Here is a 22530-nt window from a genome sequence, read left to right as displayed (position 1 = left end):
TTTCTCAACCTCGGCAACTTGAAGATGTCTGGACTTCAACTCTCAGAATTCCCCAGCCAGCCATGCTGGCTGGGTAATTCTGGGAGTTCAAGTCCACATGTCTTAAAGTTGCCGAGGTTGAGAAACACTGTTTTAGAGTATCACTGGAATCGAAAGTGAATGAGCAAGCAATGAAGGACTGTATGCATAACTGCTATACCAGTCTGGCTGTGCATGCTTATATGTATCCTCAAGATGCATATTTCTTGATTAACATCACAGAGGGAAAAGAAAAATGCAGTAACAGGCCAAAGTTCCAGCCATCTATTTTAGGACTGGCAAACCCTTATCTGAATAGAGCTTTATGGTTATTATTGTTCAGTTTTAATATATACAGTGAAATCTCGAATGATTTCATCTTCAAGACAGCAGAGAACTTCTACTAACGTCAGACACACTCTGGATTTGTCTTGTCTTTCTCAAATTTCTCACTAACAAATATGGTTTCATCACTTATGTTTTCGCCACACTATTCCTCCAAAGAATTTTCCTATTTTATCCCAGTGGCTAGACTTCAAGAACAGATTCCATCTTTAGGCTACTTGGATACTAAAATTAAAAGCAACATCAGAAAAGCAGAAAGTTCGTGTTTGATGTGCAAAGAGTTCAACTATTAAAAATTCTAAATACTGGATCAAGGAAGTCCTTTGTTTAAATGATAAGAAAGTCTACTTCATGTTGACAGCCATCACTTCAACTTTTAAACCAAACATGGGATGCTATGTGGACAAAGATGGCCACAATTGGCCTTGAAATGAAGAAAAAGAGGCATAGATATCGAATAGAAACACACATTTTGAAACCAGATTAGTCCATTTTCATTTACATTCCTCAGTGCAACACAAGGAAACAGGTACTGGGGTCCTACAAACTGATCTTCCTCAATAATGTTTTTCTGGTGCATTTTGAAGGTGATAGGTGGGGAAAGTAACCCCATCAGACAGTTTTAATCAAGTAAACCTACAAATCGAGACTATCTGCTCTATTGTAAGTGCAACTGTGTGTGCAAATAGAAGTAGCCAGTCATGATTTGAATTTTCAGAGAAGTTAAGCTCTGTAATTCCACGTGTGATATTCTCTTCCTCTTGAGCTTACCTTAAAAAGTTTAATATGGCACTGGTGCTATGCTTCCAGCAGTGGCATTTTGTATCTATGGTAAAACTGATTATACGTTCTTGTACGAAATGGGCTTTTACAGATAAGGTGCTGACTCTGACCACAGGATCTCTCTGGTAAGTTCTACCGCTGTTACAACACGATTATCAAATTCCAGCTGAGATTCAAGCACATCCTTCATTTTGAATCTGAAACCGCTCCTCCAAGTATTATAAGTTGCCAAAGAGGAAAATGAACAACACCTTTATGTGTTTTAATTTAATGCCCATAAAGTAAATACCATAGAGATACATGAGGCTGAGTTGGATTTCCATGGAAGTAAATGGCAAATGGGTCAGAAAAGAAATGGTGACTCTCATGGCCCTATTAGGTAGACGCCAGTTAGAGCAGGCTACAATCTATGAAATTCAACAGGAGCCTAACTTTATCCAGTATTTATTTTTAAATTATGTATTATCACCATGGAGGGTAAGAACCATTTGGATTCTTTGCTCAAGGTTCCATAAAATTGGCAATCTCCACTTTATGACTTGTAAGAATTTATAAAACAAGAGCAAAAGCATTCCTTTATTCATCTACTGTTGCTTCTTTTCAACTGGATATGGTATTTCTAAGTTTATACTTTCTAAAGCTATCTAAATGCAGTCTGTGAATACGTCACTCACTTCCAAGAACTGTATATAAGAGTCTGGTAGTCAGTTGACCTAATGTTGTTCCTTAAAATAATGTTTTCGTTTACACAGACGTGTTGTTATTTCTAAAGCTCTCACTTAAAGTACCCAAGAAGTGAAAGTCATTTCAAGAAAACATCTTGCTGGCAAAGAAAGGAAACTGCTTTAATTGGGTAACTCGAGCTGCTGGTATATAGCCACAAATGGATACAGCATTAATACATTTGTACAAAATATCTGAACAAAAGGCTACAAAATGTATGCAGTTAGAAGAAACAGTGGAAATAATTGTTTAGGTTTAATGCTCTTAAGCATTCTTCTCTACTTCAAAACTTCTTACACTTTGACCCTGCAATTCATTTGGAATAAGCATATTTGCAAGCTAGGTGATTTTTTTACACCACTTATTCTGAGAATATTAAAAATGCTTCATATTTTCATGCATTATATTTTTAAATTCACAGATTGATATGGAAATACGTAGGATAAATATAAAATAATATTATCATTTGCATTTAACACAGACCAAGAAATTAAACTGTTCCACCCAGCTATCCTTACACAGAACTCACAACTACTCACTCGTCGTTTTATGACTACTAGCATCATTACAAGTAAAAAAAAAAAAATCAAACCAAAAGTTGTCCTACCAAATGGGGAAAAAAGGACCAAGAAAAAGGGAAATAAATAAGTCCTGTGAACAGCATAAATTTCACAGAATAATACCTAAAGTTGCCCATGCTGAGAAAATATATATCTACTAAATACAGCCAGAAGAAATGGTAAGAATTTCATTCTTTCTGAGGGAGGAGGGGAATACAAGATGTTTGTTTCTTTACAAATAGTATACCAAGAGCTTGAGAGTTTAAAAACTGAACATTGGTGACTGTTACCTGGCATATTCATCTGTTCCAACCCAGAACAGGGGGTCATGAAATACACCAGAAGAGAAATTATGTTGGACTTAATCCTAAACAGGAGATACACAAATCTTCTCAGTGGTGGCCCCCAATTTATGGAGTATTCTCCCTGCGGAGGTATAGATGGAGCTAGCCCTGTTGGTTTTTTTGTATGTAGGTTAAATCGTTTTATTCCACTATGCATTTGGCTCTTAGTTCCTTAATTTAATTTACTGGGTGCTTATGGGGCTTCTTTGATTATTGATAAATCTGTTTCAGTTCTTTGCACTGGGTTTCTGCATCTTGTCTTTGACCTTGCCGTACCCCAGCCAGAGTCTACGAGGAATGGGATGGGTTATAAATATTGTAAAATAAATAAATAAGTGAACAGTGGTCTGAGCCAAGTGCAAGATGCAAATACTGCTGAACCAACTGGAAACAATGACTATAGTGTGATAAAATTTAATTTAGATGTAAGTGGAAAATTGCCAAAGAGGTAAAATGCTAAGCCAATACCATTGAAGGAAGAACAACAATGAGGATCTGGGGTAATGTTTCAGAGAGATGGAAAAAGCTTTCTGAATATTCACATTTAAACATCGTACCATTGAGGTACTTAAATATTATAAAAAATATACTATAAAGTATAAGCAGAATATGTCATTGGATTATAGATAACTATTTGTTTGTTTTAGTAACCAACCAAAAGAACCTCAAACAAAAAAAGGGGAAAGAAAAATTATAAAGGGAACACAGAAAAATAACTACAACCTGAATTATTTCTTATAAAAAAATAATACAGATCCCTTCAAAGAAAACAAAAGCAGGGCGGGAGGGAGGGACTCAGAGAGAGAAAGAGACAGACACACTCATGAACACAGAGAAGACAAATACACAAATGTGCAAAAGCTTCTGAGAAAGCTAAGACATTGTACCTATTACAAATATGACTTCACTATCTAGTATGTAAAACTCCAAATCAGTAAGTGACACGACATATAGATGCACCCAACCACACAACAAGGAAAGACTCTGCAAATGATATTTTGAACATTTCATCATAGTTGAATACACAAGCAAATTGTCAGTTCCCCGTCTTTTCTTCTGTTGTAGCCCTACCGCTTAAATACCAATCATATTAAACTATAACTCTGAATTTATCCACAATATATAACATTCCAGATGTCATACCAGCTGGGAACAGACCCCTAGGCCATCTTTGCATGATCTCTTCGTCACTTTTCAGCTCGGACCAGGCAGCCATCCAAAAATGTGAGGGAACGTGTTAAAAACAGATGTCAGAACTAATGGTGTCTTTTTTTCCCCCCTGAATGGTAAGAAATACAGAAAATATATACCCTACACTCAATACTTCTTTTCAAAACTACAAATGATGTTGTCAAGAAAATGTAAGTTAATTTTTAATTAAATCATAACACAGTAAGCCTAGTTCATCGCTTGCTCTCCTGACTACAAGTTGGTATCCATCAACTTAGGCATAGATTTTTCAAATTAAGTAAACACCACACGGGCATTTTTGATATTTTCTGGAGCTTTAAAAACAGTTTTATAGCTTTCAACTTGTATTTTTAGCTGCCTTACTGTTAACTGGAGAGACACAACTACAGCTATCTGTTTGGCAGAGATCAACTTACTCCCATGTTTCTCTGGCAGCTTTCACAACCTTCTACTGTGTTTCATGGAAAAAAGGAGGCCCAATGCATCCAATCATATAAGGTGATGAATAACCTCAAATGTCAGCAAGTTCCAGCAAAGAGGCAGCAAAAGGCTTTCATGGAGTCTTAATCATAACACACAGTTGCTTATTATCCTCCCAGTGCTACCAACGGAATTTCTATTCTTTATTCTAAGAGATATATATGTGCTGAAAAATGGTCATCCTACAAATCAGCTCCTACTTCACCACGGCTTTACTCTGTTCTCCAAAAAGATGCAACTTGGTTGGATTCATCCATGGGTGAAGTACTCCCTTCAAACTCAACACTCTCAGGTCTTTCCTATATCATCCTCATCCTTCACTTCTATTTAAAAACAAAAAGGGCCCATTGGCATCTTCTCTTTGGAGTAGCACATCAGAATAGATGACTAGAGCAGGTACCTCAGCATATTCCTTGTTTCTGAACTTCAGAATAGGGGATATGCTTAGGTAACTGCTCTAGTCATTGGGGAACCATTTGTCTATGAGGCCCCAATCTGTCTCAATGGTCCACCTAAGTTTAAATCAGAATTCAGTTTCTTATTATCCTCCTAGTGCTACCAATGGAATTTCTATTCTTTATACTAAGAGATATATATGTGCTGAAAAATGGTCATCCTACAAATCAGCTCCTACTTCACCATGGCTTTACTCTGTTCTCCAAAAAGATGCAACTTGGTTGGTTTCATCCATGGGTGAAGTACTCCCTTCAAACTCAACACTCTCAGGTCTTTCCTATATCATCCTCATCCTTCACTTCTATTTAAAAACAAAAAGGGCCCATTGGCATCTTCTCTTTGGAGTAGCACATCAGAATAGATGACTAGAGCAGTTACCTCAGCATATTCCTTGTTTCTGAACTTCAGAATAGGGGATATGCTTAGGTAACTGCTCTAGTCATTGGGGAACCATTTGTCTATGAGGCCCCAATCTGTCTCAATGGTCCACCTAAGTTTAAATCAGAATTCAGTTTCTTATTATCCTCCCAGTGCTACCAATGTAATTTCTATTCTTTATTCTAAGAGATATATATGTGCTGAAAAATGGTCAAGAATGCAATGCCTTAGCAACAAAAGTAGACTTAGGACAGCCACTACTTAGGATCATAGGAAGCCACATTATTAAATCCTCCTATTTATTCATGCAGTTTAGCGATGTCTACTCGGACTAGTACCAATTTCCAGAGTCTTAGAAAAAGCACCCTACTGCTGTTAATTTATCCTTTTTTAACAGGAGATCCCAGGAATCGAATCTTGTATCCAACATGCACAAAACATACTGTATAATCTATCACTGAACTATAGTCCTCTCAGTCCAATAATATGAAATTGTATGTTCTCCCTATGAACATTTTTGGAAATTTACAATGGTAACTCAGCACATTTCATTTCAATTAAGAAATAAATGAATGCCAAATCATGTCTACATTCAGTGGCAGTCAAACTGGCACAATAAAATTATTCTTATATCAGAAAGCTTAATAGTGCGATGCAACTTTCTATGTATTCTACTCAGAAGTTGTTTCCATGATTTTCAACAGAGCTTATTCCCAAATAAGTACATATAATATAACAGGCTAGACCTCTGTGACAGTATCATAGCCAAAAAGTTATATACAAGAAATAGAAAATAAAGAAGCATCATTAGATCACATCAACATTAAGAAACTAATCTTCTAGACCAGACAATGGGTCTTTCTAACTTAATAATCAGCTTCTAGACATTCCTGGGCATTTCATAAGTGTGGTGTTAGCCACTCCAAAGAAACCAGCATGGGATAACTAAAGTTTACTCTCTCAGAATATAAGAATCTAAGATAATCCCATCACAACACTGATTGCATTTGACATCAACCCAAAAATCATCTATTTTATTGGGAAACTCCATAGAGTTCTTCAACCTGCAAAGCTCCTGACAGCTTAAAGATCTACCCTGCAAAAATCCCCCAAACTAGCCAAAACTTAGCCTCAGTTTTCTTTCCACACGTTTCCTCAGAGTAAACATGACATAGAAAGTACAATAAAAATCAGAATGCACTGTTTTTTTAACTCCCGGGTTTTTTCCAGTTGTTTTTCAATAGAAGTAACATTCCAGTTTGAGGAGGTACATTCAGAGATGAATTAGCATGGAGAGACTAAGACAGAAGATTAAAAAGGCTCACAAGTTGGAAAAAAAGCAGCACAAAGGACATGGGAGGACAATGGCAAATCAAGATGTACCTTTGTCCGCTCTAGCTTCCACATGTTGATGAAATAGTTTTGTAGAGACAATATAATTTTATTCAGGCAAGAAGAGGAGTTGCCTCCCATCAGTGGCTACCAAATGCCTTGATATCCACTATCTGTCTCCTCCATTTTGCGGATCAGAAGCAGATGCCTCTTGGGCCTTCTCTGCTCAACTCCATCCTCTTCTAACCCAAGGAAAAAAGGTTGGGATGAGAAAATGGTGGGGATCCCTCTTCCTCTCTGTTCTGGATAAAAGCAGGACAATTAGCATTAAAGATCAATTGAATGAAGGTAACTGGGAAAGGGTCATATTGGTGCTTGGTGATCACATTGGAATACATGATTCTGTACTGAGAAGTTTCCATCTTCCGCATGGGAGAAACATTGCTGCCTGAAATTTTGGATGGCTGCTGCCAATCAGTGTTGGCAATACTTGGCAAGACAGGTCAAAGGTTACATTTATGATTGTCTTGTGGGGAATGAAACGAATGTGGCCAGAAGCCAAGCATCTGGGAGGATCATTTTCAAATTACCATGCAGGTGCCCACCACATCCTAAGTTGAGAAACAAGTCCATGACCATCTAAAGGCAGGAGAAAGACAAGTATGAATTAAACCCTGGGGCTGCTATAAATAGTAGGCTGGATGGCTAGATTCTGCAATAGCTGATCTTTATTAATGGATCTCCATTATTAAGATATGTGAAGCAAAAGCAACTTACCTATATAAGCTTTACCCTGGACTTTCCAGAGTTAGCTCCTGAGTGCTGGTTGAGTTTCAAGAGAGAGATTTATTGCTCTGCCCTATGGGAGCTCTGATACCTAAGCAGCTTACCTGTACTTGCCTTGGGACTAGCCAAGTGCTATCAGGATATTTACCAACAGGGTACAAGCGCTGTGTTTCTGTTGCTGTTGTCCTAGTTGCTTAATTTCTTAGAGCTATGTGGCCTCTGAACACAAAATACTTTTTTTAAAACCCTACACTCATTAACAGGAAAGTTTTTTATGAACCATGTTGGGGTCAGGCTGGTCACTACATAGCAGATGAGATGGAACTAAGAAGAGATTTGTCCCAATGCTTTTGGGAAAGGCATTTCAGAAGGCATCACCTGCCCATCGACTCAGATACAATGGAAGCAGAATATGAAACTTGAAGGTGCAAATAATCTCAAGTCTGGCAGTTTGCAATATGTTTCTAAACAAATGCCTAGTTTTGTTCTTTATTTTCTCTAACAATGAGTGTATACAGATCCCGTAGTAGTAGCTAAATCCTACAGAATCAGGATTCTTCATCTCTGGCTATCCAGGATGAGCCATTCACATTACAGAATAAATGTTTAAAGGCTGTTGTCTAATTTAAGCATGTGACAGGTATGAAGTATTCAACTTAACTGAATATAATTTAAGAAAGGTATGTTTTAGTCTCAAGAGTCAAGAGATCAACTCTAACAGATGAGTTCTCCCTTAAAGAAAAAGATGTTTCAAATGTTTTCAATTTTCTAAAATCCATATGGCCTCCTTAAACACGGAATGACCTTAACGTGTGCTTGCCTGCAGCAAAAAGCAAATCAAATTAGAAAGCTATAGAGAAAAAAGTGGTTTTAGCTTAATAATTTTTTGCAAGAAATCTAATACTGTATTAATGCAATATTGGGGTCATTTACCATGAGACTGACACTGTCACTTTAAATGATGCCCTGAGAATCTAATCAGATTTCAAAGCCTAAGGATTCTTCCACATTCTTGGATTGTTGTGCCAGTCCATCAAGTAATTAAATCTCTTTCAATATTTTATGATTTCAAATGCCCATGTGAAGGTGTGCTTCTGAAATTTCTTCTGTAATATTTTCATGAGTCATCCAGGTTGCTAAGCATTTGCCCCCAAACCCTGCTTTAACCATTCTAGAGATCCATACACACATACATACAGTACACTCTTAAGCACACAATGAATTTTTAACTGGGAAACTGGGGAATTTCCAGCAGCCTGAGATTCTACTTGCATGCCAACGCTGTCCCATTCTGGCCAAGGGTAGAACTGCGAGGGAAGCCAGTGCCAACAGCATCTAAGCCTCATTATGAACCCTCCCCAATGTGATACCCTCCTCCAGTTACTTTGGAACTTAAACCTAGTAATTCCCATTCTGGATGGGGATCACACTAGTTGTGCTCTACTATGTTGCCTAGCAAACCTGAATGGGTCAAGGTAGGCCTCAAGGCTTTTTTACAGCTTTGTTCATTTTTTCACTCTGGAATAAAGTAGGGGATTCTGCTCCTGGTTACACAAAATGCTTTGCCTTATTCAACTTCTTATGTGGGAAGAGTTAGGTTTGGTACTTACTAACTAGGGTGCTAGAGGTAGCCATCAAATGGTGGTCATCTTGCATGATACACTTGTACTTGATGGCCATTTTCCCAGAAGAATGGGTGTGTACATGCACATCCATGTGCATGAGTCTAGATGATGTTGGCATTAGTGTCCCCTCATGGACACAGACTATATATGCTATACTTTGTCAATAAGCAAAGTGTGTTACTTTTCCCTTGGTACCCCCAGGGCTTGCTTAGCAGCAACCATTTCCCCCATATTGACTCTCTGCAGTTTCCTTAATATGCTAGTACCATCTATGTAACATTAGTTCACTCTGATCTCTGGCATTCAACATTTTACAAGTCTTTCCTGAATTCCAACCAGCAGGTCAGTGTTACCAATAGTTAAGCTCCTTTTCCATTCCATCAATCCCAGTAATAAAGCAGTACAAGCCACTCTTAATTCACAGCATCTGATGCCTGTTTAACTAAATTTCTACAACATTATGAAAGAATGCAGTGTAAAATCATCTTAATTATTCAACCATATTCCCAACAAGGGATGAACGGAAGAAGCCCTATTTAACTTCATATCTTTGTCTCCACTGAAAGGCTGATGTGGTATATAACATGTGCCATATATTATTCTAATTATGGAATCAGTACAAGAATAAAGAATTTTTCAGAAAAATCAGACAATGAATTTTATAGGGATTCTGCTATATCAAGCTCTCTCTTTAAAGCCAAAACAAACTGTAACATCAGAAGCCTTACTTTTACACAAAGGGTTGTTTTTTTTTTAATTCCACTAACTATGCAGGAAAAATAATTGAAACTGACAAGGTTCTTACGTATTATTTGAAATGAGAACAGACTTAAAGTTGCTTTCACACTTTACTCAGTAACTGCCTTTGCCGTGGTTACAATAGTGCTTCCCTCTCGTGTACCCTACGGGGAGCAGATGCACATTTTCAAACATGTAATGGACACCTGCTGGGGATCTCTGCTCCATCAGGGCTCCCCTAGTGCATGCGCTCTGGTTATTTTGGAACGTGCGTCTGCCTTTCACCCGTGATGCATCTGTCGAGAGAAGCCATGGTTACACATGGCAAAGACAACTGCTGCCCCAAGTGTGAAGGACTTCTGAAATAGCCAGCCAGGGTTTTTCTGCCCAGGAAGGGTTGGTTGCACTGGTCATAGTGAGTAAAAGATAGGGAACACTACACATCCTACCTAATCTTCCAGGAACAAAGCTGAACCCATCAGCTCCTCAAGATCTAATGCTTTAAGTGAAATTGCAATCCAGCCTTGTACTGGTTGGCCATTACCTCTGAGGTCAGCCAAACCACCCACCAATTTTCTTGGGTATAAGCTTCAGTTTACTGTCCCCCATCCAATTCTCTATTTGATTACAGCATTTCTACAAATGGGCTCCTTGCAGCTTCAAGCATACAGAGGACCATCCAAAGCCAGTTCAATAAACACAAAGAAAAATCACCAAGCTATGCCAAAATAAATAAATAAATAAAGCCACACAAACAACTTCACCTTTCTCTCTAGTAATCTCAAGACTTCATTTCCAGTAATCAAGACTATGCATTTCTGTTGAAAGGGGGTGCAAAAGGTGTAGTCTACATGTAGCCCACCAAGATCCCTTCTGCAGCAGTACAAGGTAAATTCCAGAAAATCCCCTTGAGAAGACAGGAGTACTCAAAGACTCATGTTTTTCCTGAATTATTCATAATGAGCCACCAACACCTCTTTTTAGCCCATTTCCTGGATAGACAGAATTTTATGTACTGTAGTTTCTTTTTATGGATAAACATCCTAAAATAATTTGCGTTGTTCCTAAGCTTGAAAACGTAGTTTGCAGAATTCATGCTTTACTAATAGCAAACTAAGTATGATCACAGGATTTTTTTTAAAAAATCACATGTATTATTATTGACTTGACATCCTTTTCGAGTCCCATTTATTTTTATGTGTTGCATTTTTTAGAATTTGGGACAGGTTTAAGAGCAGAATTTCACCCCTTAAAAACCATAACATCTTCCTCCGAGAAGAGACCTGATTCAGCCCATCGTTGGAGCGTGTCCCTCAAGTTCACAGCATGATGCTCCTGTTGATGTTCCTGTTGTGAGGCACAGCTCATGGAACAACTAAGGCAACCTAGCCAACTACTCTTCCTCTATGCCAGCCTTCAATTTGTATGTGGTTACAGAAACCCAGATTTGGAACAAACCTTCCTGCTGCCAGTGAAGCATTTCATGTGGGTGATGGCTGGTTCTACCTGCCCACTTAGCACTATAAATTGGTCCTCTCTTTAGCTAAGTGGGCGAGTAGAACCAGCCATCATTAACATGAGTGCTTTACCTCCTCCGCCAAGTCATTCAGAGACCTCCAAAGCATTTCTGTTGCTTCCATCACCAGACAGTGGGCGAGTCACGCTGTCCACAAGTGGTTAACAGAAACTCAGCCAACTGGGAAGCTCACCTCACACATAAAGTTACTAAAAAATAAAAAAAATAAAAATAAAAATAACTCTGATTTTCAAGCAAAAACACCAGGGCTTGATTTATGCTATAGTGCCTATGACATAAGACTGACTTAGAAGCACAAAGTTTTCTGGCCCTCGTACTCCACCAGCACTGCCAACAAATTAAAAACACATTGCGGCTGATTAAAGAACCAATCTTTATATTCATCTGTTCATATCATTTTTAACATTTTTGTCTTAGTGTAAAGCAAATAAGCAGATTTTTTAAACAGAACATTAGGAGATAGGAAGAGCCATTACATCCATTTATATTTACATACTCCAGATCAGTGTTTCTCAACCTTGGCAATTTGAAGATGTGTGGACTTCAACTCCCAGAATTCCCCAGCCAGGCCAACAAATACAAACTTGAAAAGAAGCACATTCTCCTATTGTCTAACAAAATCCTACACATGCATCTTTTCTAAGCTGCTTTGTATTCTTTTTAATTCAAAGACAGGGTATAAATCATCAACAAAAATAAGCATTAAAATGAATGGTACTTTTAAGCGCTTAATATAAGCTGGATCTTGTCCACTGCTGTCATCAGTGGACAAGATATGTCTACAGTATGTCTATGCATATTCAATCTGAAATCAATCCCACAGCCCTAAACACTTATTGTACATAATATCACAAAGTTAAGCTACAATCCTACACAAACCTATTTAGAAGTAAACGGGCTGAACACAATAATTCAATTAAATTTAATGAGAATAGTTCTGTAAATATGTTAATACTTTCTGCTGTTAAACATTTTACACTGGACTGTTGGTGGATTTTTTTTCCACACAAAATCAGATCAAATAAAGCAAAAAGCATTAAAAATATATTGTCTAATTATCAGTAGGATGCAATAACTGAAACGCTAGACTTTCAAACATTTTTTATCCATAAAGTTGTTGGATACTTTTCATTCAGTCTCTGTTGCTTAGGCTAACTAAATTGAAAGGGTTACAAAAATATGAGGTGGCACAAAGACCCAAGTGTGATGTCTTGATGTCTTTGCAGAAGGAATAGAATTAATACTAATATTAACTTTCTCATTATGGAACGAGAGGGAATTTTGGTTATTAGATCTGGAGCAGAATAGGATTGCAACCATAGCCTGAAGTTCTTAGTTTCCTCCAAATATGGTAACCAAAATATTCCAGTTTGAATATAACTGGAAAGGACTTTTAATTAGCCAAGAAGTGTTGAATCATAATACAACATAGAAATTGGAGAAAGAGAAATGATGGAATGAAGACACTGGATGTGGGTAGAAGAAAAATTAATATCTTGACTTAAAAAGCTATTGTGTTTCATTTGTTATAAAATCCTTAGATTTCTATTTGTCAACTTTCCTAATTAATATCCAATGGGCTTTCAATACTGTATGGATGTAATTTAACTGAGTGGTATGAACAGGAGTTTGGAATAATGCTCTTTCATATTTGCAAGGTCACATTTGACACTATAATCCAATAATACACCAGCCCCCAAATATAAAATACACTGATTCTGTCCAGTAATTTTGAAGGGTCCATTAGCCTAACTTAAGATTTGATTCTGACCATGTGGGATTCAACAATATATTTCTTTATTTTATGAGTAAGAGCTGTTCTCCACTTTTCATTACGTCTGTAATGTAATTCCAAAATGAAGCACAAAATAGGATTAAAAGCCATACAATTACATTATCATAAATTCAAGAAACAAAAACAGCATGAATTATGGCAGCACTGACTCAATTAAAAGGTGTATCAAAGGCTTACAAGCTATAAATGCCACAGCACCAAAGTGCTGCGTCTGGATTTGAAATAAAAAAATGCAGTGATAGCAAAAGTCTATCCTAAGGCTGAAGATTGGCACTATCTTCAACGAGAGCACTTTTAGTGGGGATTGAAGGGATGACCTCTTACATGATTCTAAAGGCATTATTGCAAACCCCTATTCATACCTCTCACTGGGTCAGTCATTAAATTACATCTATACAGTATTGAAAGCCCACTGGATATTAATTAGAAAGGTTGGCCAAGTCAAAGGCACATGGCAAGCTTGAACAACTAAGAAGTAGCTTCTCTTTAGCTTGCAGATCAATGTTCTACATGACCTAGAAGAAAAAGAGCTACCATCAAATTAGACACTTAAGCAATGAGTGATTAAGGCTTGTTTGAAAAATAATGGATTGATTTGTAAGGCTGTTCTTGCTGGAAGCACAGAGGTAAACCCAATGAAAAGATGCATATTTTATTCTACATATACAAATACAAATACTTTAATGACCAAGTATAAAATATACACAAGGAATTTGTCTTTGGTGACGAATATGGGACCTCTACAGCAGCTAATGGGCACAAAATAAAGATGTGTGCCATGACAGATAAATTCGTAGAATGTACAGATCCACCCTCCGCCCCTCAAACGAGAAAACAAAAAAATTCACATCAGAATACTTGATATATAAAGAGTAGGATACAATAGGAACCTCTTAGGATATAGACCTCCTAAAGCAAGGCCATAAAAAAGAAAAGTTTAGAAGACAAAATGAACAAGAACCGAGGAGCAGTAGAAAGCCAGATATGAAAAGGAACTTTTCCCAAAAGCAGAAAGTTGACTTTGAAGAATTAAGGAGATAAATCGTAAGGAGAAATGGGTCAAATCTGAAGGGTAGAAGAAAGATGTTGGCGATAAAGTAATGAAAGCATAGTCGGTTGATTTTATTACTGAAAAATTGGACGAAGTCCTGAGAAAAGAGAGACATGGGAATGAAGGATGGATCAGAAAATGAAAGAGAAAAGACAACCAAAGGAGAAATACATCTTGGCCCATACTGTAATACAATTTTGCTGTAATGCCTTAAAAAGTGTGGGAAGAACTCTGAAGTCTGTACACCTTCCCCATTAAATGGGTGCTCCCATCCAACTTTCCCATACAGATAATCAGAGCTGTCAACTGCCAGGAAACTGCTTATCTATTGAGATAGGAAGAAATTAACATGAAGGACCAAACTTGGAAAGTGAGCAACCATTCCAAAGTTTCTGTGTCTTGATACAGGATCTTTCTCCACCTTGCCAGCCTTTTCCTATAGGATGGAAGAGTTGAAAAATATTTCACTTTAAACTAATATCTAGCATTGTGGATTGAAACAAATATGTACTATGCCAAAAAGTCAGCATCTTATTACTGGGACATTAATATGCATCTCTCCAGATGTTGCTGATCTACAGCTTTCAGCATGCCCCACCACTGGCCATCCAGGCTGGCCCTGCTGACTGTGGTGGCTCAGGAACATTTGGAAGGCCACACATTGTGCAAGCACGCAAAAGACAAACACACTGAGAAAATGCTTGTGACTTCTCATTTGGCTGAACTGCTGTTTCTTTCCAAAAAGAAACAAAATGTAAATTTGTTCAGCATTTCTCAGTCTTGTACCTTGTATCACCCATAGCTAAAGTGACTAAGAATCAGGGACGATGGGAGCTGAAGTCTAACACAGCTGGATGGCATCAGGGTGGGAGAGGCTGTCCTAGATCTTAGTTAAGAAACAGAACCAAAGAGATGACCGTATTAGTCTCATAGCCTTACTCATGTCCACTGTTGGTGGTCTGTCATCTGGAATGATTTTGCTACTTGGAAGCAGTACCTTGAGTGTTGGAAAAAAACAACAGTATATAAGTTATCCAGGACTACTAATATTTGGGAAAAATAACTATTTTTCTTGAGCAATTTAGAAGGGCAGAAGCAAAAATAAAAATACGAAGGCAAAGAGTTGTTTCAAGGAAAGGCACTGCCTAATACTTATAGCAAAGTGCAGATAACATCTTAGACTGTCCAACAGCCAACCTAAATATTTGAATAGTCCTTGAGATTATCCAGGATAAGCAGGAAGATATTTTGGGTTTGGTCAGGGCTATCCAACAGGCAAAATATTCAAATACCACACAGGGAAATCAATTTCAAGACAAGTTAAATTTCAACTACAGCAATTTATTAAAAATCTAGCCACCAATTATGCAGCATATTTTATGTATAACTGACTGTATTGGTTAATGTGCATAAATTCCAGTAATTGTGTATAATTGATGCATGCATGGGGCAGGATTTTTTGGCACCAAATACACGCTCATCCAAAATGAACAAAGCAAGCTTTGCAGCCAAAAACCTAAACATATTTCTTAGAAAATGTTCAGTATTCATAATTACACTAGCACACCCTACAATAATGGTACTTCAATAAAACGAGTAGCACACTATTATAGTGCAAGTATGAAACAGGGGCTGTAGAGATACTTCGGGGGCAAATCAATGTCCCTTTTTTTCTTCCAGCTATTGAATAATATAGGGGTATGTGGAATTGCAAGATTTTCCATCTGCGTATACCTACAAGGTTGCATTTAAAGGGTTTTATACAGCTCTACTTAGAAATATAAGTATGTTCCTGCCAGACCAAAGCCGAATATAATGAACTATGAGTGCAGAACATGAATCTATGTGCAGCATTGCTGCAGCAGAACAGACTTCAAGTTGTTCCCAATAATATTTTACTTGTCTCCCATTTCAAACTAACAGTAAGTCTTTTAAGATACCAAGGGCCTTTGAAAAGACATATAAGCAGCAGCAGCATTATTTTTAATGGGTTTACATCCCAGCTCTGGAATGAATGACCAGACTACATATGTAGAAGTAGTCCTCCATTCTATCCTCAGAGAAAATTATGGTTTTGGATAACATACTTAATATTGTAGCAGAAAGGAAACAAATGTTGTGTTGTAAAGATAGAAAAGATACAACCAAAAGCTACAAAAAACCAACTGTGTGGGGCAGCCAAGGGTAAAGATGAGCTGCGAGTTCTTTTTTTCCTGCAAATCATGTTTATTTTTGTTTAATTTTATTTTCTGAGGCACCAAGTTTCTCAGGGATAAGGTCACTGGCAGAGTTCACATAACACCGTATATTTTCACTAAATCAAATCTGACACATTGAAATAAACGAGTGGAATCTTGAAAAGGTTTTAAGTCCCACTGATTTTCAAAAGCTTTCCTCTGAATATAATCGAGGCCTGATTCACACATCACTCTAACCCACAATGTGGTTGGTTTGATTTTGCCTGAATGTGAGCACAGCAGTTGTGGTTTGTGGAGGAAGCGTTATGGCTTACTGTGTTACCTCAACCCAGCCAAATGTGTACATGTGGCGGAACAGGGTTCAGTAAAGTATAGCTAGGCCCTATGGCTTAGACCAGGGGTCCTCAAACTCTTCAGCTCTGTATTTATCTGAAAGGGAACCTACTCCAAATTGAAGACAATCCCTCCCCCCAAAAAGGGAGCATTTGATAGAGAAAATGCCTCCATTGCTGTATTTTCAGCATGTAAGACAGTCCTCCCAGTTTAACAGTCAATTACTCGGGAAAGACCTAGCCTTCTACACAGATAATGACAATGGCTTCCATGCCATGGCTGTGTCTCTCAGCTTCCACAGTGTCCCCTCTGTCAGCTGAAGAGCCCTGGAGTATAGAAGACATAGCCTTTGAAGTAAAGAGTGGTCTCAGCAAGGAAAGGTGACAGAAGAAGGCAACAGATGAAAGCCGAAGGCAGACTCTGAAGAAGCTCAACGAAGTGGAGAGTTGTGCTAAAGCGCGAGTGATCTAATTGACTTGGGATTTCATTTGGAACTGAACTGTTGAGTCTGATGGGTCAGTTCAGATCTTAACAATCTGTCACAGGAGTCTGGCAGCAAACTAGGAAGGTCTAAAGGAGGTGCCACAGAGGTGGTTGTAAACAGCCCACACAGAGAAGCAGCAGGTGGAAAGTGCTTCCTAATTCATCTGCAAAAGCAGCATGTTGGGGGAAGAAAATCTATTTTTCCTCCAAACAGTGACCAAAACCAAAAAATATATATTGCATTTTAAAGGATGTGCTTTCCTTGCTGGACCTCAAAAGATCCGATGGGCCTTGGCCACTTTTGGAAACTGTAATCTAACATGACCATCATTCTCACATATCATACTATGTTTGAGGGAAAGAGTGGTTGCAGTGAGCAGAATTACCCAGAATCAGGATGGCTGGGTGAGGAAAAAGGACAACTCTCCCTCTACCATTTACACAGATTTGGGGTCTATAAATTTCTGCATTACTCACACTGTGCTACCCAGGTGCTTTAAGTGCCCATGATACAATTCCCACCAATTTCATGTAAAGATCAATGTATTTGGGGGAGGACCTGTGTTAGGAATAAATTCCCACAGCACATTACACACTTCCCAGGTTAATTTTAGATCATTTGCCAAGATTAACAGAGCCTCTTTAGTGCTGTTTTCTTTGCCATTATATCTCTATTCCACATTTAGCGCAATTATCTATAGCTTCTGGACTACGCATTGCCGGTCTAATTATAAGAAACATGGTTTGTTATTTTCCAGACTCCCTGCTTCATCCATTACTAACTCCCTTTGTAATTTCACTTTTCTAAAAATTCATCAAGCTCAAAATAAACCAGTACTGCAAAACAATAAATGTGGAAAGTGATACATTCCATGGCTACAAATTACTCAGTGTTAACTGTATTTAGGGATTTCTCTAAGACGTTTTTGTGAATATTAACAATTTTCCATTAAAAAAATACAGTATGAGAGTTAGTTCAGGGTGTTTCTGTCTCTTACACTTCCCTATGACTTGCGGTAGGTGATTGTAAGAAATTCTTTTGTAAAATATTTGGATTGATACAGAAAATAATTTGGTCTTCATTTCAAAGGAAACCAACATAATTTCCACTTCCTGAATTAACATACATTTGAGAAAACAGTTACTCTTTTCATTCTCTAAAATTGGTGATGAATTTTTTTTTGGCTTTTAAAAACATCCCAAATTGTGTCTAAAATACATTATGTTATTAACATCATTATCCAAGTATGTAGATCTTTGCTCAACTCTCCTTCCAACCCCCCAATCCCTCACAGATCAATGCAGAAATGGAATGGATTTATGAATGAACACAGACAAAATTAATCTGAGTCATCTCTCTGTAAAAGGACATTTTTATGTGTAGTTAACACAGAACACAATTCCCTGGAATACTCGAGTGCATGAGTCTCATTAGCACACATTTTCTCATTTTTCATTCTTTCAGAGGGACTTGAAAAGGAGAACATAATGGATTATGTTCCAGGGGTCATATATGGCTCTGAGCATTATGCTCAGAGATTCTTAATTTGTGCCCACCTATGCAAACTGAGACAACCTCCTCTTCAGATAGGGATACATTTAACTGGGATGTCATTTTATTCTTTGTAGCTGTGCATTAATCTAAGCACAATATAGGTAGTCCTTGTTTAGTGACATTTGGGACTTGCAACTCGGTCATTAAGTGAAGCAGTTGCTAAGTGAAACCGCAATTGTGCTTATGATCTTACTTCAACTTTCCTTTGCTTTACAGATCTGCGACCATCATCAATGTGTGGTCATAAAGTTACTTTTTCATTACAGTCGCTAAATGAGGCAGTCGCTAAACAAGGACTACCTGTAATGGCCTTGGCTTAGACACAGAGACAATCAACACAGCACCAGTCCAACACACCAACAAGCATAGAGATCCCAGCATTTTCCCAAATGGATAAAAGGATCACCCTCATCTTCATATTCAGCAGACAAACCTGATCATCATAGCGGTAAGTAAGGAACTGCTCTCCTGTGGTGTCTTCTAAAAAGCTTCCTTGTGGGGAAAGTACAAATTCGGGCAAGAAGTAGGCATCTTGTAACTGCTCTGCTCTTGTCTGTAAAAGAATACAAGATAGTATGTTACAGCTTCAAAAGAAAGAGACGTCCAAACCATTCACACCGTATACATTCCTCATTGCAACATGGAACTAGGAAATAAATGAAGTATTTTCTCCTTCACTGACTACATTACTGAATACACACACTGGTCCAGTGCAGACCATAATACACGCCTCACTTTTAACTGAAAGCTAGTCATGGAAATGAACACATAGTCCTTCTCTACAAGCTTTTCCCTTCTCTTTCAATAACTGGCTGATATACTTGCTTTGAATTTGGCTTAATATGTTCTGTGAACCTAATTACCATGGTGTATAAAGCATAGTTTATGACTGAGCAAAATTTAAGAACCAGACAACTGGGTTTATTCAACCAACCATGGTTTATAAAATCATGGCTTAGTGTAACATACAGTTCCAGTCAATTAAATACTTAGTTGGTCTCATCACTGACCAGGATTAAGGCAGACTAAACCCTAGATGGGATCACCACAATTCTTCACTTAATTTGTGGGGAAGATTTTACCTAATTTACGAGGGGATAGACAATGTGGGACTCCTTGCACCACTAAAGAACAATTGGACCAGGTGAGTTCCCATCTGCATTTGGAAAGGGAACAGTCAAGAACCAGATTCAGATCCACCTGACAGTGTCCTCACTGAAAGCCAGTTCAGTTGGCAGAGATATTTGAAGAATCAGAATTGATTCCTTCCAACAAACGACCTAAGCTGGATGAAATTTCCCTCTACTTCCACTGCAGTCTTGATCCAAACTGCTCCACAGCAGCTGCAGAGATGCTGAAGAGAAAGGAATGAATGAGGCTTCTCAGTAGCTTAACTGGATCACTACAGAACCCAAGATAAAATGTAACTGTTCTATGCCTAACATTAAGTCACACTGGAATTTATCAATCCATCAAGAATTATGGTTGTTTAATGCATGGGGGTAAGAGTAGCCAAAGGAATAATTATACAATATTGTAAGGATAAATCTATAGCTGACTTTGCAGTAGTAGATTGTCTATATATGCTAATTTTTAACATTTGAATTATTTTTCTTTTGACAGGCCAGCAATCCGTTTAAATATTTTTGAAGTTGCTTTATTACAAAAATTCCAAACTCCACCCCTTTTTACATTTTAAGTTTACACATTTATCTTAATAAAACTAAATGTTAAATATATTAGATGATTTTTCAATATGTGTATAAATACATATTTATATGCCATTTTGATATTTATTTTTCTTGATTGCATTGTATTACACTGTTACTATTCTTGTTGTTATTTGCTTGTTTAATAAAGTACACACTCCAAAAAGCTTTCTCCCATTGAGTGCAAGCAATTAATATCCCATTGAAGCCAATATGGCAGAATTCCTATAAATTTTATTACCTTTGGTTTCTATTCCACTACAGCAATCTGTATTAAGGCCAGAAGCATGGAAAAATTCAACCCAAGAGGTTAACTGTTAGAATGGAAACACTTCTGCAATCTTTACTGGCTTGAATATTAAGCACCCAATAAATTTTGGGAAGAGAGAGAGAAAGAAAGCAAACAGATTCAGTTTTATAATAATAGCAACCTACTAAATGCTATTAAGAGTAGAATAACATTTGAGGCAAATGCAAGTATATAGCATCCAAAAACTTCAAGTATATAAATTTTGTCTGAACACAGACCTTTCCTTTCCAATACATAATACATTCCAACATGGGAGGGATTTCTACAACTTGCAATAAAACTACCCTTGGGGGGGAAAAATGCTATTTTTTTCATCTCAACATACTGGATCAAATCAGACAGCAGTCAATTCCCTATACAACATTATGAAAAACTATGGTATTCTCAATTCCTAAAAATAATTTGCAAGGATATTTTACATCTTGCTTAAAATAATGGAACAATATCAACATTCTGTCAATGCAAATCAGAAGAGTCCATATAACACACTTTAAGATATCTGTGCCTGTTCTACAGTCATTCTAAATCTGAAGACAGATAAAGCATATTGTTTATTTTAACTATTTTTCATTTCTGTGCTAGTCTTCCATAAAAATTTTAGTGGGGAGGGGCTCTCTCAGACAAAATGCTTTTAAGAAACATTTAAAATGAGAATGAAAACAGACTATTAAAAACAGCAGCTGCAAAACAATCAAAGCTTAAGAAAATAAAAGAGCAAGCACATGGTGCTAAAACAACAAACACCAGGCGAGCTTTGCTGGGCAGAGAATTCTGTCATTATAAAACTGGCTTTGTAATTAATGCAATCAGAGTAAATGCCAATTCCTGAAACCCATCAACTAGCAACTTGCTTATCCATCAATCTTAATCTTTTGCATTAGGGGTACTGCTTAAAAAAAATGGGTTTAAGCTAAAAATGAGTTTGCATACATACTAATTTATCATTTAAAATGTAAAAACAGATTCCATTTTTAAACCAATGGTAAACTCTGCTAATGACTGGAATGTAGACTAGTAGATTCTGTCATGGACAACCCGTAATTGCTGCTGGGTTTTCTTTTTCTTATTCAAATTTCCTGTAACATTAAAAAAAAAACACCTCTTCTTAAAATGTTGTTTCTATCTTCTCTCTACAATTCTGGCAAAGAACATAAACAGGAAAACATCAGAGGCCTTATGAGTAAAATGGAGTTAATGTTCCCTGCTAGGATTTCCATGGAGCATGTGAGAATAAGAGAAAATAGAAAAAGATGGGTATTAGTGCCGACAGTGGGAGCTGGGGAATACAGCCAGTTAGGAGGAGAGATGACTAATGCCCCTGTTGAAAGACAAAACCACAGAGAAGCGCCCAGCAGCTTTCCTACAGGAGTAATCCTGGAGCCCTTTTTATCCTTTGCTAGTGACCCAAACAGCCGGAGCAGAAAGCAACAAGTACAATTTACTGAAGTTATTCCACAAGGAAATATATATGCTCAATCCATCTTTGAAGGATGGACTGTAACACAAAAAAGAAATAAAATATAAAGAAGACGAAGGTCATATGTGGAAAGATGCAATCAGAGTTTAGATTTGTGGACTACTGAACAAGAGATGCTTGAGAAATTGTAAAGTCAAGTCTCCTTCAAGTGAAGCTGGACTCTTGGTAACTTACATGGACACATCCATGCTGTTTTCTTGCATTAATACAGAAATAGTTTAGCACTGTCTTCTGGGATTTTTTAAAAGTAACAAACTGCTGCCTTTTATGATGCCCCAACTCATATGCCTACAAGTGGACTCCAGTTTAAAATTACTCAAGAT

The 22530-nt window shown here is 37.5% G+C and overlaps 1 protein-coding gene across 4 annotated transcripts in view; it reads right to left on the bottom strand.

Moving 5' to 3' along the window:
* ADAMTSL3 (ADAMTS like 3) overlaps positions 1 to 22530 on the bottom strand; it is a 177169-nt gene that overhangs the window by 114572 nt on the left and 40067 nt on the right. For all 4 annotated transcript variants that reach the window (XM_088148615.1, XM_088148614.1, XM_088148613.1 and 1 more), the window contains exon 3: positions 19145 to 19264. In XM_088148615.1, the coding sequence (XP_088004741.1) occupies positions 19145 to 19264 (120 nt within the window). The remainder of the gene's footprint in view (positions 1 to 19144; positions 19265 to 22530) is intronic.

This window comes from Python bivittatus, unplaced genomic scaffold (assembly GCF_059951505.1).
Source record: "Python bivittatus isolate LINGU-HERP-01145 unplaced genomic scaffold, Pbiv_v1 ctg000530_np1212, whole genome shotgun sequence".
In the NCBI taxonomy this organism is placed as follows: domain Eukaryota; kingdom Metazoa; phylum Chordata; class Lepidosauria; order Squamata; family Pythonidae; genus Python; species Python bivittatus.
The sequence above is the reverse complement of the archived record's forward strand: the minus strand, read 5'-3'. Positions and strand labels throughout refer to the sequence as shown.